Below are 15,623 nucleotides of genomic sequence, written 5' to 3'. Positions count from 1 at the left end.
ACAAAGAGGGCAAAAGTGTGTCAGCTGGAGAAAGGACAATTTCTCCATGGGTGCCTCCCTGGCAAGGGCCAGGAAACCTAATACAATGGCATCGTGTTGCGCGTGGAGACACGACAGGGAAGAGAAGAAGGTGGTGGCAGCCGATGCGGGCCCGGCTTTGCTCTCGTTTTCCTCCGATCATTCAAAAGCTCTCCTTTATTAGGTGGATCGAAAACAAGGCCCCTTCGACGATAAGCAATCGGAGCACAATAAGCTTCTAGGAAGCGTCCAACTTTTGGGCCTTGCTGGCTCTCCCGTCCCTGCTCGTTCGGTCTCTGTGCAATTCTGTGTGATGCTGAGGTTTCAGAGGATGTGTGTCACTGAAGAGGCCACCGTCTGAGGCGCGACGTTTGCTCATCTAGTCTGTTCCTGTTTTTAAGAGCTCTGTGTGTGTGTGGGGGGGGGGGGTTGCGCAGCATTTCACAGCGATTTTTAGATCCAGGTGGGCGGCCGTGTTGGTCTGAAGCAGCAGAACAAAGCAGGAGTCAAGCAGGAGCTTGAAGACCAACGAAGTTTTATTCAGCACACGAAAGCTGACGTCCTGAATAAAACTTCGATGGTCTTAAAAGGTGCCGCTCGACTCCTGTTTTGTTCTACCAGCAAATTTTTGTTATCCTCCGCTTCAGGAAACGGACCCCGCCAAGGCAAAGTTGTTTTCGAGTTTTGGACGGCTGAGGCCTGCACAAACGGAAATGCGAGCCTGTCCGTATTCGAGCCCCGGTCCCGGAAAGAATGACCTGAAGTTACGTGAGCGAATTATCTGGCATCGTTTCCGTTTGGGGAACAAAGGCGTTAGCCGGTTGCTCTCCATAGAAAAACGTCGGTTTGCAATGCCCGAACGCGCTTTTACGCGCTGTTATGTGATCAGAGAGCTTTGCGCTTACCATCCAGGCATCCCCAGCCACAGAGGGAATGAAGGATTCCTGGAAACAAACAGGGCTGCAGTGAATCGAGGACTCAATTCTACCGGGCTACATTAAGGTCTTTGACAGTAAGGCTGCTGATATATAAGGAACATGTAATAGGAAGCAGTTTGCCACCAGAACAGGAGTTCACATCGCAGAATCAGGGCTGGACTGAGCCTCTATTGCCTGCCTATACTCGCCCGGTGCTATTTCAATTTCTATATTAATTAAGACTCTATAACTGACACTTTGGTTCTGTTTCCCAGAAGGCTTTGAAGTTAAATAAATAAGAGGGTTTGGGGCAGAGTGCTAAAGCTGCAGTACTGCAGTCGTAAACTCTGCTCACGACCTGAGTTCGATCTCCGGCGGAAGCTGAGTTTTCAGGTAGCCGGCTCGAGGCTGACTCAGCCTTCCATCCTTCCGAGGTTGGTCAAAGGAGTCCCCAGCTTGCTGGGGGGAAAGCGTAGATGACTGGGGAAGGCGATGGCAAACCACCCCGTAAAAAGTCTGCCGTGAAAATGTGAATGCAACGTCACCCCAGAGTCGGAAACGACTGGTGCTTGCACAGGGGACTTTTCCTTCCCCTTTTTCCTCTTTCTTGAGGAAACTGGGAAACTAGCTTCTCTCCCTCCCTGAATGAACACAATGGAAATGGGAGTGCATGAAAACGTTCCTGTACCCCTTATTTCCCCAGCAGTTCAAAAGGGGTGTGGTGTGTGTATCATTTCCTCGTATTTGCACAGATAATCCCTGTTCTCTTCCTTCCGCCACAACCCAAGGTGAGCTCTCCTATAGTTGGCCATTTTTACTCCTTAACCAGCATGAACCAGAGTAAAGATAGGCTCGCTTGGCCTCTCAATGAGCTGTTCTCTTGGCAAGGAAACCACCAATGGCATCATTCCATGCTCCAAAGGTGCCTCCTCTGCCTTCAAAACCAGGGGTGGCCAAACTGTGGATTGGGAGCCACATGTGGCTCTTTCATACATATTGTGTGGCTCTTGAAGCCCCTATCATCACGTCAGCCAGCTTGGAAAATGCGTTTCTCTCTTTAAATCACTTCTCCAAGACAAGCCAGATGGCAGCTTGAAGAATGCATTTAAAGTGAAAGCTGCTTTCTTTCCACCTCTCCCTCCCTCCTCCTTCACCCATCCATTTGCCTGCCTGCCTTCCTCGCGGCTTGCAAACATCTGATGTTTGTGCCTTGCAGCTCTCAAGCATCTGACATTTATTCTACGTGGCTCTTAGGTTAAGCAAGTTTGGCCACCCCTGTTCAAAACGTATGAACATACATGAACATACGAAGCTGCCTTCTACTGAATCAGGCCCTTGGCCCATCAAAGTCAGTATTGTGTACTCAGACTGGCAGTGGCTCTCCAGGGTCTCAAGCTGAGGTTTTTCATGCCTACTTGCCTGGACCCTTTTTAATTGGAGATGCCGGGGATTGAACCTGGGACCTTCTGCTTACCAAGCAGATGCTCTACCACTGAGCCACTGTCCCTCCCCTGCTCTCCAGGGCCTCAAGCGGAGGTTTTTCACGCCTACTTGCCTGGACCCTTTTTAGTTGGAGATGCCGGGGATTGAACCTGGGACCTTCTGCTTCCCAAGCAGATGCTCTACCACTGAGCCACCATCCCTCCCCTGCTCTCCAGGGTTTCAAGCGGAGGTTTTTCACGCCTACTTGCCTGGAGCCTTTTTAGCTGGAGATGCCGGGGATTGAACCTGGGACCTTCTGCTTACCAAGCAGATGCTCTACCACTGAGCCACCATCCTTCTCCTGAACAAGTTAATGCTGAGCTTCTTGTCTTGCTTTGAAACTGGTATCTCAGCTGGAAGCACCACCAATACAGAGCCGGCATACGTTCTGTTCTAGAGGAACACCAAATGCGTTCCTCGCCAGCTACAGCGTCCTCAGATCGAAGAATCTTGCACAAACTGCACTTAATCCCAAAGCTTGAAGCGTCCAGGGAGTTCGGAAGGTCACTCAGTACCAGGGAAAGCCTGAACGTGATAATGCCACAGGAAACTCACGGTACGATTCTTACGTAATCCATGCTGAATAAACTCAAAATCGTTTGACCAGTTTAAAAACAAAAAATGCACACCGAGGTCCATGTAACATTCAAACGATAAAAGTACAAAAGCCATTAACTGAATTTATGCCGGAGGGGGAGACAGGCATGCCGGTTTCAAAGACTTATTACCAAGCGATGGAATTAACTCCGAAACCACGGCAATCCATTACTTTTGGAGCTAACGAAGCTACGCAAATGAAACGGCATGAGAGCAGCGCTGAAGAGCTCTGACAGGTTTCAATTTCAAAACTCCAGCGACAGAGCAGACACAGTTACACGAGTTTCTGGTTCTGTAATCAAGACACATTCAGAACCTCAACGGCTAAAATCAGTCCTATAGTGCTGTGGTGAAGCAAGCCACTGGATAGGTCCTTCTTAAAAAGGGTGCATGGACTCCAACTTGGCCTAGCTTTGCTAGTAAATGGCAGCGTGATGTGAATTTTAACAACCTGGCCGGCACTTGTACAAGGGCATTTTATGGCTTCAAGGGACACTGGAGAATGCTGAAATAACAGGCAGCTAACTATCTTCTCAGACCTGCAATGTGGGAATCACAGAATCATAGAGTTGGAAGGGTCATCTAGTGTAACCCCCTGCACAATGCAGGAAACTCACAAACCCCTCCCCCTAAATTCACAGGATCTTCATTGCTGTCAGAAGGCCATCTAGCCTCTGCTCAAAACCTCCAAGGAAGGAGAGCCCACCACCTCCTGAGGAACCGCTGCTAGGAAGTTCTTCCTAATGTTGAGTTGGAAACTCTTGATTTAATGTCAACCCGTTGTTTCTGGGGCCACAGAAAACAATTCCACATCATCCTCTAGAATCTAGATGAAAGCCCTTCAAGGACTTGAAGATGGTGATCCTATCAGCCGCCTCCTCTCCAGGATAAACATGCCCAGCTCCTTCAACCTTTCCTCATAGGACTTGGTCTCCAGACCCCTCGCCATCTTCGTTGCCCTCCTCTGGACCCGTTCCAGCTTGTCTGTATCCTTCTTAAAACGTGGTGCCCCAAACTGAACACAAGACTCCAGGGGAGGTCTTACCAGAGCAGAGTAAAGCGATACCATCACTTCACGTGATCTGGACACTAGACTTCTGTTGATACAGCCCAAAACTGCATTGTGTGGCTCTTGAAGCCTCCACTGCCCTGTCAGACAGCTTGGAGAAGGCATTTAAAGTTGCTTTCTTTCCACCTCTCCCTCCCCATCTATTTGTTTTCCTTCCTTCCTTGCAGCTCTAAAACGCATGACATTCATGTCTTGCAGCTCTCAAACATCTGACGTTTATTCTATGTTGCTCTTACATTAAGCAAGTTTGGCCACCCCTGCTCCAGAGTCTAAGGCCGAGTCTTTTACCTCAACCTTTCTTCCTGGTCCTTTTAACTGGAGATGTGGGGGATTGAACCCGAGACTTTCTGCGTGCCAGGCAGAGGCTCTTCCACTGAGCCACGGCTCCTCCTCCTGGCTTTTCAGGGTCTTAGGTTGAGGTCTTTCCTATCACCTCCTGCCTGGTCTTTTTAATGGGAGATGCTGGGGATTGAACCTGGGACCTCCTACATGCCAAGCAGAGGCTCCTCCACTGAGCCATGGCTCCTCCTCCTGGCTTTTCAGGGTCTTAGGTTGAGGTCTTTCCTATAACCTACTGCCTGGTCTTTTTAATGGGAGATGCTGGGGATTGAACCTGGGACCTCCTACATGTCAAGCAGAGGCTCCTCCACTGAGCCATGGCTCCTCCTCCTGGCTTTTCAGGGTCTTAGGTTGAGGTCTTTCCCATCACCTACTGCCTGGTCTTTTTAATGCGAGATGCTGGGGATTGAACCTGGGACCTCCTACATGCCAAGCAGAGGCTCCTCCACTGAGCCATGGCTCCTCCTCCTGGCTTTTCAGGGTCTTAGGTTGAGGTCTTTCCCATCACCTACTGCCTGGTCTTTTTAATGGGAGATGCCGGGGATTGAACCTGGGACCTTCTGCATCCCAAGCAGAGGCTCTTCCACTGAGCCACGCCCCCTGGCGACACAAGGAACAAGAAAGGTGCCCAGAAGGTTACCTCATGTCTCCCAGTTTCCGGCTGATGACGGAACCCACGTTGGAAAGGGCGGCTGAAGTCTTCTGGCCTGCCTGCGACAGCGTCTCCTGCGTCTTCTTGTAGCTAGGCAAGAAAAACAAGAGGTTGTTAACAGCTGAAGGCCATAATTACAGAAGGGGGGGGGAAGGGATTCAAGCAGCAAAGGGGGCGGAGAAGCAGCTAGAAAAGGATACCCCAAATGGAAAAGAGACAAAAACCGAAGCCTCCTACCTTGTGCGACAACCCTTTCTGCAGAGCGGGAGAGAGAGAGGATTGAAAGTAAGCGCTTGCAGCGAAAAGAGGTGCACGCGTAGCCCTGCCGGAGCATTTAAGATGCGCTTGCAGCAGGCCCTAGAAGCAGCCCCAAAGACTGAGCAGCTTCGGTTAGCAAGCTGAAAAGGGCCCAGAGTCGCTCTAGCTCAGGGGTGTCAAACACGCAGTTCAGGGGCCAAATCAGGCCCTCGGAGGGCTCCCCTCAGGCCCCTGAGCAACTGGCTGTCATCTGCTTCCTTCTCCCTCTCTCTTGCTTCCTTTTGCGTCACAGCTTGCTTTGCCAGGCTCTCTCAATTGCACAGCAGAGCTACTGAGCCAAGCCTCTCTCCCTCCTTCTATTGGCTGAGGCTCCTCCTCCCAGTCCCCAGGGGAGGAAGGGAAAGAGCCAGAGCTTCCTTTGCCCAGTTCCCTGGTTCCCATGGGAGAAATACAAAGAAAGCGTCTTTAAGACCAATGAGTGCTAATGTTTTCAGCATGTTTTCAAGTTTTTAAAAATATATATATATTTGCGTTTGTGTTATTGATAGAATGTATATCTCTGCTACCTAATCTTAAATAGGTACACACAAAGCCCAGCCCGACACGGCCCAGCCCAACCCGACATGACCCGGCCCAACAAAGTCTCATTTATGTCAGATCCGGCCCTTATAACAAATAATAATAATTTTTTTTATTATTGACACCCCTGTTCTAGCTGGTCTTTTTAATGAGTTTGACACCCCTGTTCTAGCTGGCCTTTTAATGCTGTCGCCAGTTGTTCAGAAACGGCACGGAGGCTGTTGTTTGCACTGGCTTCTACGCCTTCCCTACCAACTGTTGATCTTTCCTCCTCTCTTCACGCACGAGATAAAAAAAGAGATTACTTGGTTCCAACGGGGATTTTTAGCTTTGCCAAAGGCGACGCCCTTCTCCTTGCGCCTTGCAAACGCAGGCCTTTCCTGCCTTCAGAAATCCTTAAAATAAACTTTCACCGCTCCGAAGAAAGCTTTTGGAGGGGGAGGGGGGCACGGGGAGAAATGCAAGAGCTAATGGGTGACATTTCGTTAATCCGCAGAAAAGCCACCGTGGCTTCTGCTATTTAAGAAGGAAACCACGTCCCACCAGTGACCAATAACCCTTGCTGAACCAGGACCGGATTGCTATCAGAAGCAGAACTGAAGTGAACCGCTGTCTCTTGTCATCCAGATTCTCCCAATTTTTGGCAACCCTATGAATTAATGACCCCCCAAAATGTCCTAAGGAGCCCCCGTGGCGCAGAGCGGGAAAGCTACGGTACTGCAGTCCAAGCTCTGCTCATGACTTGAGTTCGATCCCCCGGCGGAAGCTGGGTTCGGGTAGCCGGCTCGTGGTTGGCTCAGCCTTCTATCCTTCCGAGGTCAGTCAAATGAGGACCCAGCCTGAGTAGAGGACTGGGGAAGGCAATGGCAAAGCACCCCGTAACAAAAAGTGCCATGAAAAAGTCCCAGTGTATGACTGGGTATTTGTTTTAAATGGTATGTATAGTGTATAGTGTAGTATATTGATGTGTGTAGTATGTATTTTGTTTGTGGTATTGTTGGTATGATTGTATTTGTATTATATGTTTGTCTTATGTTCATTTTCTTTTTGTTATGTGCAAATCTTCTTTCAATAAAACTTTTCTCACAGGAAAAAGTCATGATGTGACGTCACCCCACAATTTGGTAATGACTCCGTGCTTGGCGAGGGGACAGCCTTTACCCTTACAAACGTCCTATCCTTACAGCCTGGCACAGATCTAGCAAACTGAGGGGCGCGGCTTCCTTTATAGAGCTTATCCATCTCTATAGATGGAGAGCCAGTTTGGTGTAGTGGTTAAGTATGCGGACTCTTATCTGGGAGAACCGGGTTTGATTCCCCACTCCTCCACTTGCACCTGGTAGCATGGCCTTGGGTCAGCCGTAGCTCTGGCAGAGGTTGTCCTTGAAAGAGCAGCTGCTGTGAGAGCCCTCTCCAGCCCCACCCACCTCACAGGGTGTCTGTTGTGGGGGAGGAAGGGAAAGGAGATTGTGAGCCGCTCTGAGACTCTTTGGAGTGGAGGGTGGGATATCTTCTTCTTCATCATCTCACCTTGGGTCTTATATTCCCAGGGAATCACCAGGGATTAAATTTTCAGATTTCTGCAACGTCAACCCAATGGCTCAGATGGTGGAGTCTCCTGTTTAGACCTAATGTAAAAGGCAAAGGTAGTCCCCTGTGCAAGCACCAGTCATTTCCGACTCTGAGGTGACGTTGCTTTCACAACGTTTTCACGGCAGACTTTTTTTTTCACGGGGTGGTTTGCCATTGCCTTCCCCAGTCATCTCCACTCCCCCCCCCCAGCAAGCTGGGGACTCATCTGACCGACCTCGGAAGGATGGAAGGCTAAGTCGACCTGGAGCCGGCTACCTGAACCCAGCTTCCGCTGGGATCGAACTCAGGTCATGAGCAGAGGGCTCCGACTGCAGTACTGCAGCTTTACCACTCTGCGCCACGGGGCTCTTTTAGACCTAATGACAGCATTCCAAACGGTACTGTACAAGCCCTTTCATTCCCGGAATACCGCAGAGAGGATGAGATTTGAAGATATAATCACAGCTGAACAGCTTCAGACCTCATCCTCTCTTTACCATCATTTGGCGCGCCAGAGTATAAATAGCAAGTCCACTAAATAGTTTGACTCTAAAGCTAAATGCAAAGCTGACTTGTAATGACTAAAAATCCATCTGGAGACCAAGACACATGAGGAAAGGCTGTGGGACTTGGGAATTTCCCGCCTGGAGATGACACATGAGTTTTGGCCACAGTGTACTGGACTGGATGGGCCACTGGCCTGATCCAACATGACTCTCTTTTGTTCTGATTCCTGGGGCAGTGATGCTTTGTATTCTTGGTGCTTGGGGGGCAACAGTGGGAGGGCTTCTGGAGTTCTGGACCGACCTCCTGATGGCACCTGGGTTTTGGCCATTATGCGACACTGAGTGTTAGACTGGATGGGCCACTGGCCTGATCCAATATGGCTTCTCTTAGGTTCTTAACACTATGTATGGGGCAGTGATGCTCTGTATTCTTGGTGCTTGGGGGGCAACTGTGGGAGGATTCTGGAGTTCTAGCCCTGCTGGTGGACCTCCAGATGCACCCTGGGTTTTGGCCACTGTGTGATGCAGAGCGTTGGACTGGATGGGCCACTGGCCTGATCCAATATGGCAGGGGTGGCCAATGGTAGCTCTCCGGATGTTTTTTGCCTACAACTCCCATCAGCCCCAGTCATTGGCCATGCTGGCTGGGGCTGATGGGAGTTGTAGGCAAAAAAAAACATCTGGAGAGATACCATTGGCCACCCCTGTAATATGGATTCTCTTCTGTCCTTCTGTTCTCCCTTCCGAATCCAATCTAGAGCCCATTTACTTTGCTCCGCAGCCGGGCTCATTCTCTGTATCAGAGTTTGGCTTGCAGACTGAAGGGTACAAAGGCAAAGAGAAAGAAGGAGTCCACTGGTTTTATAGGTTCAGTTCAGGCCTCTCATTCCCATCTCAGGGGACCGAGACTGAAGCAACAGTGCTGCTGAGAGTCAGCCTAGTGTAGTGGTTAAGTGTGTGGACTCTTATCTGGGAGAACTGGGTTCGATTCCCCACTCATCCACTCACAGCTGCTGGAATGGCCTTGGGTCAGCCGTATAGTTCGCGGGAGTTGTCCTTGAAAGGGCAGCTGCTGTGAGAGCCCTCTCAGCCCCACCCACCTCCCAGGGTGTCTGTTGTGGGGGAGGAAGGGAAAGGAGATTGTAGGCCGCTCTCTGTCCTTGAAAGGGCAACTGCTGTGAGAGCCCTCTCCAGCCTCACCCACCTCACAGGGTGCCTGTTGTGGGGGAGGAAGGGAAAGGAGATTGTGAGCCGCTCTGAGACTCTAAAATTCGGCGTGGAGGGCGGGGATATAAATCCAACATTTATATATAAATCCAAAATTCACATGCAAAAACATCTAATCTTCATCTCAACTGTCCCAAACAAACGGCACTCAAACCTGTCCCTAACAAATTAGGTTCAAACTGGAGACAACTGCTGCGACTGGATCCCCCAACAATATTGGAGCCTATCAGCTGGGTATTTTAGTCCTGTTTCATACGTGAACCCGGAGAGGCAAGCAAACGGGGCACAGAGGCCGAAACCGTCCCCCTCCCCCGCAATGTTACCTCTTCACTAGGGTTCCCTCTAAGCTGAGCGAGTGTGAGCTGGCTCACAGTTTTTTAAGCTCCTGGCTCGCACATTTTTGCCGTAGCTCAGGAAAAAGGGCCCCAGAGCAAACCAAGTTCCGCAGTAGCTCACAACACGTTTATGCCGGTAGCGCGTGAAGCAGAATTTCTGCTCACAGGACTCCACAGCTTAGAGCCGAAGCAGCCGCCCTCGCTTAACGGAAGAGCCACGCCGAATAAACTTCAGGTGTCCGAGTGCCACAAGACATGAACAGGCATTTGAGGGCTGCAAGGAAGGAAGGAAAACAAATAAATGGGGAGAGAGAGGTGGAAAGAAAGCAACTTTAACTTTTAATGCTTTCTCCCAGCTGGACAGATTTTTAAAAGCAGCTGCCACCACAGCACAGAGATCTTCACCATGTGACTGAAGGGAAGCTATGGCAGCCATTTTTTTTTTCACTGCCATCATCTCATGCGGCGGCCATATTATGGTTCCGCCCACCACTCCATGTTTGAATTCCAAAGGTGCCCACAAAAAGGGTGGGGACTACTGGGCAATGTAGATTAAAATAACATTGGCTCGGTAGCGGCTGCCATTACAGGGTTTATTTTATCCTCTCTCTTATTCTATCCTCTCTCTTATTCTATGAGGGAGGGAGGGAGGGAGGGAGGGAGGGAGGGAGGGAGGAAGGGAGGGAGGGAGGGAGGGAGGGAGGGAGGAAGGAAGGAAGGAAGGAAGGAAGGAAGGAAGGAAGGAAGGAAGGAAGGAAGGAAGGAAGGAAGGAAGGAAGGAAGGAAGGAAGGAAGGAAGGAAGGAAGGAAGGAAGGAAGGAAGGAAGGAAGGAAGGAAGGAAGGAAAATCAATGTGGAGAGGTGGAAAGAAAGCAACTTTGAATGCATTCTCCAAGCTGCTGGCTGGCTTGGCTTGGAGAAGTGAGTTAAAGAGAGAAATGCCTTTTCCATGCTGGCCAACGGGACGGTGGGGCTTCAAGAGCCACGCAATATTTATTTGTTTTTTATTTTATTGGATTTATATCCGCCCTCCCCGCCGAAGCAGGCTCAGGGCGGCTATGTGTGAAAGAGCCAAACGTGGCTCCTGAACCGCAGTCCGGCCACTCCTGCACTATACCATGCAATGGGATCTTGGGATTGTCCCACAGAATGCTCTCATCCAGGCATCTCTGACACGATGGCCGTGGGCACCACGGTAGCTGCTGACAACTTTCCTAGCGCCAGCCAGTTGTGGGGCTTTTGCCCAGGAAACCTCTGACTGGCCGTGGGAGATCTGATTGGATGTGCAGGGTTTTTTTTTAAAAAAACATTGCTTTGGCAGCTGTTGCCCCCCCCCCTCCCTCCAGCACCGTGCATCTGAAAGTCAGCTGTGGCAGCCATTTTGTGGCCGGCTCCACATCCCACAAGCCACCATTTTTTGTCTGCACTCTCTACACTGTAATAGAAGTCCAAAGGTAACCAGAAGCTCAAAAAGGTTAAGGATTCCCCCCTCCCCCACAGAGAGATGAGGGCGGGAGGGGGGGGAGGGAGGGAGAAGGGGAGGAGAGAGGGAGGGGGAGAGAGAGAGTGGGGAAGGGGGAAGGAGAGAGGGAGGGGGAGAGGGAGCAGGGGGAGGAGAGAGGGAGGGGAGAGAGAGAGGGAGAAGGGGAGGAGAGAGGGAGGGGGGAGAGGGAGGGGGAAGGAGAGAGGGAGCAGGGGAGGAGAGAGGGAGGGGAGAGAGAGAGGGAGAAGGGGAGGAGAGAGGGAGGGGGGAGAGGGAGGGGGAAGGAGAGAGGGGGAGGGGGAGAAGAGAGGGAGGGAGCGGGGGAGGGGGAGGAGAGAGGGGGAGAGAGAGAGAGGGAGGGGGGAGAGAGGGAGGGGGGAAGAGGGAAGGAGAGGGGGGAGGGGGAGAGAGGGAAAGAAGGGGAGGAGAGAGGGAGGGGATGGAGCAGGGGGAGGGGGAGGAGAGAGAGAGAGGGAGGGGGAGAGAGAGAGGGAGAAGGGGAGGAGAGAGGGAGGGGGGAGAGGGAGGGGGAAGGAGAGGGGGAGCAGGGGGAGGAGAGAGGGAGGGGAGAGAGAGAGGGAGAAGGGGAGGAGAGAGGAGGGGGAGAGGGAGGGGGAAGGAGAGAGGGGGAGGGGGAGAAGAGAGGGAGGGAGCGGGGGAGGGGGAGGAGAGAGGGGGAGAGAGAGAGAGGGAGGGGGAGAGAGGGAGGGGGGAAGAGGGAAGGAGAGGGGGGAGGGGGAGAGAGGGAAAGAAGGGGAGGAGAGAGGGAGGGGATGGAGCAGGGGGAGGGGGAGGAGAGAGAGAGAGAGGGGGAGAGAGAGAGGGAGAGGGGGAGGGAAAGAGAGAGAGGGGGGGGAGGGAGAGAGACAGAGAGAGAGAGAGCGCTGTGGAACTGCAAGCACCAAAGCCTCAGCCCTGCGTGCAAATCGAACCGGGAGCCGATCAGCGTGTCATGAGCAGAGGCCTCCGGAAGCCTTCCAGGGCGGCCCCCCAACAACTGCATCCAGAACGACTTCCCGCTATAGTTCTCGAGCAACAAATGAGTGTAAAACTTCCAACTTGGCCAGGATATATCCACAGGATGCGGACAGAGTCCTACAAAATCATGTTGTCTGTGAACTCCAAGGAACAGCAGGGGTGAAATCACCGCTTGCTTGAGCAAGGAAAGCAGCAAAGGTGACCGTTCCAGCAGGTTCTAACCACAGTATCCCTTCGTTTAGAGCAGGGGTGGTCAAACCTGCTTAACGTAAGAGCCTCACAGAATAAATGTCAGATGTTTGGGAGCCGCAGGACATGAACCTCAGATGTTTGAGAGCCACAAGACGGAAGGGAAGGGGGAGGGGAGGGAGGAAAATAGATGGGGGAGGGAAGAGGGAGGGAGAGGTGGAAAGAAAGCGACTTTAAATGCATTCTCCAAGCTGCTGACTGGCTTGGCCGGGAGAACTGATTTTAAAGAGACAAATGTCTTCTCCAGGCCAGCTGATGAGGCGGTGAGGGCTTCATGAGCCACACAATGTGTGTGAAGGAGCCACAGTTTGGCCTCCCCGGTTTAGAGAGTCTGAACTGCAACAACAAGGCAGCAGGCATTCCAGCGAGAGAGCGAATTTCAAAAACCAATCTGTGCTGGGGTGGGTGGGGGGGAAGCGGTGCTGTCCCAGAATGCCACTTGCCGCCACTTCTAGCAGCCAGTCTCGCACATCCGGAGGCACTTCCTGAGGCATACAAGCAAAAGAGACCACCCTAGTGAAGTTCAGCAGCTTAAAATCATGTCATAAGTTACTCCAAGTCACTTGACGCAAGATGCTCACTTATACTGAGTTAGACCCTCAGTCTATGATGGGGGGATGGGGAGGAGGACAATAGTGACGATGACGCTGGCTTTATATCCCACCCTTCATTCCGAACCTCAGAGCGGCCTACAATCTCCTTCCCCTTCCTCCCCTGCACAACAGACATCCTGTGAGGTGGGTGGGGCTGAGAGAGCTCTGACAGAAGCTGCCCTTTCAAGGACAGCTCTGCGAGAGCTATGGCTGACCCAAGGCCATTCCTGCAGCAGTAAGTGGAGGAGTGGGGAATCAAAAACTGGTTCTCCCAGATACGAATCCACGCACTTCACCACTACACCAAACTGGAGCAGGGCAGGACCCAGACATGCACGTTTGGACACGCCTTTCTGATCTGGATGTGGGCCGTCCCTGTGGCAGCTTATAGAAGAAGAAGATATTGAATTTATATCTTGCCCTATACTCTGAATTCCAGAGTCTCAGAACGGTCACAATCTCCTTTACCTTCCGCCCACCCCACGCACACACAACAGATACCCTGTGAGGTGGGTGGGGCTGAGAGAGTTCTCCCAGAAGCTGCCCTTTCAAGGACAGAGTCTCAGAGCGGCTCACGATCTCCTTTCCCTTCCTCCCCCACAACAGACACCCTGTGAGGTGGGTGGGGCTAAGAGAGCTCTTACAGCAGCTGCCCTTTCAAGGACAGAGAGCGGCCTACAATCTCCTTTCCCTTCCTCCCCCACAACAGACACCCTGTGAGGTGGGTGGGGCTGGAGAGGGCTTTCCCAGCAGCTGCCCTTTCAAGGACAGAGAGCGGCCTACAATCTCCTTTCCCTTCCTCCCCCACAACAGACACCCTGTGAGGTGGGTGGGGGCTGGAGAGGGCTTTCCCAGCAGCTGCCCTTTCAAGGACAGAGAGCGGCCTACAATCTCCTTTCCCTTCCTGTTGTGGGGGAGGAAGGGAAAGGAGATTGTAGGCCGCTCTCTGTTCTTGAAAGGGCAGCTGCTGTGAGAGCCCTCTCCAGCCCCACCCACCTCACAGGGTGTCTGTTGTGGGGGAGGAAGGGAAAGGAGATTGTGAGCCGCTCTGAGACTCTTCAGAGTGGAGGGTGGGATATGAATCCAATTTCTTCATCTACCTCACAGGGTGTCTGTTGTGGGGGGAGGAAGGGAAAGGAGATTGTGAGCTGCTCTGAGACTCTTCGGAGTGGAGGGCGGGATATAAATCCAATATCTTCATCTACCTCACAGGGTGTCTGTTGTGGGGGAGGAAGGGAAAGGAGATTGTGAGCCGCTCTGAGACTCTTCGGAGTGGAGGGCAGGATATAAATCCAATATCATCATCATCATTTTCTTCTGTTTGGTCCTTTCAACCGGAGACGCCGGGGATAGAACCCGGGGCCTTCTGGATGCCAAGCAGAGGCTCTTTCCTCTCAGCTACGGCCTCTCCCCAATGACTTCCTCTTCCACAACACTCATGCACTTAAGTGAGGTGGCTCAGGTAAGGCTTCCAGCGGAAGAAAACCAAGCGAGGGAAGCGAGGCCAGCAAATTCTCCCTCTAAGCTGTGGAGTCTTGTGAACAAAAATTCTAATGCATGAGCTACTGGCATTAAAGTTGGGAGTCAGCGATTTGGCTACTGCACAAATTACGTTTGCTCTGGGGCCGCTTTACCTAAGCTACGGCAAAAATATGTGAGCTGGAGGCTTAAAAACAAAACAAAAAACCCCAGTGAGCTAGCTCACACTAACTCAGCTTAGAGCAGGGGTAGGGAACGTTGGCTCTCCATTGGCCATGCTGGCTGGGGCTGATGGGAGTTGTAGGCAAAAAAAAAAAAAAACACCTGGAGAGCCAACGTTCCCTACGCCTGGCTTAGAGGGAACACTGGAGGCGAGTACAGCTGAGCTTATTCTAACCACCAGCTCAGGGGTCTCCAATGTGGCGCCCTTTCCTGGTGTCTGCCAAGCGTTTCTAGAAAGTGGGTGGAGCTGGAGGAGGGCGGGGCTTTTGCCCAGCAGGACTTCTGACTGGCTGTGCAGACTAAATTCACATCGGTTCAGTGGCTGCTGCCATCAAAGCGTTGGCTTTATTCTCCCACACACTCCTCTAACACGGTGTATTTTTAAAACTTGCTGCTCTCGTCCCCTGCCTCTCCGTGTGCAGCTCCGCCTCCTGTGGCGGCCATTTTGTGGCTGGCACCGCCTAGGCTTCCCGATCCCCAGGTCCCAGTGGGGGGATCCCCCGGTTTTACAGGCTTCCCCCCACCCCCAGCCAGCTGGCCGGTGGGGAAAGCCCCGCCCCCACAGCCACCGTGCAGCTCTAGATCTCGGGCAGGTTTAGAAACCTGCAAACAGGTCCGTTTCAAAACGTGTGTGTGTCTGTGTGCCTTTAAAGCTGAACAGGAAGTACTTCGAGGGAAGGGTCAGCAACACACTCCCTCCGTTTGTTTTGCTTTCGTTTCAGAGCAACTGAGAGAGAGAGAGAGAGTGTGTGTGTGAGAGCGAGGGGGGGGTTGCCAATCCCCAGGTCTGGAGGTCTTCCCCTCACTTCAGGGTCATCAGAAAGCGGCCAAAGTGGCAGTGGAGGAGGGAAATGTCCACTGGGCGATTATTCCCTATGGAGACCAATTCCCATAGGGAATAATGAGGAATTGATCCGCGGGTATCAGCGGGGAGCGGGGTATCAGTGGCTCGGGGGGGGGGGCTGTTTTTTGAGATAGAGGCACCAAATGTTCAGTATAGCATCTAGTGCCTCTCCCCATAATACCCCCCAAATTTCAAAACGATTGGACCAGGGGGTCCAATTCTAT

At 52.1% G+C, this 15,623-nt stretch overlaps 1 protein-coding gene across 4 annotated transcripts in view; it reads right to left on the bottom strand.

Moving 5' to 3' along the window:
• The window catches only part of TPD52L2 (TPD52 like 2), a 67,425-nt gene that overhangs the window by 15,326 nt on the left and 36,476 nt on the right, over positions 1 to 15,623 (bottom strand). For 3 of the 4 annotated variants that reach the window (XM_060230597.1, XM_060230598.1, XM_060230599.1), the window contains one exon: positions 5,063 to 5,164. In XM_060230597.1, the coding sequence (XP_060086580.1) occupies positions 5,063 to 5,164 (102 nt within the window). Of the gene's footprint in view, positions 1 to 5,058; positions 5,165 to 15,623 lie in introns of those variants that run through there. The other variant, XM_060230600.1, reaches the window with a different exon arrangement.

This window comes from Heteronotia binoei, chromosome 2, assembly GCF_032191835.1.
Source record: "Heteronotia binoei isolate CCM8104 ecotype False Entrance Well chromosome 2, APGP_CSIRO_Hbin_v1, whole genome shotgun sequence".
Lineage (NCBI taxonomy): Eukaryota > Metazoa > Chordata > Lepidosauria > Squamata > Gekkonidae > Heteronotia > Heteronotia binoei.
The sequence above is the reverse complement of the archived record's forward strand: the minus strand, read 5'-3'. Positions and strand labels throughout refer to the sequence as shown.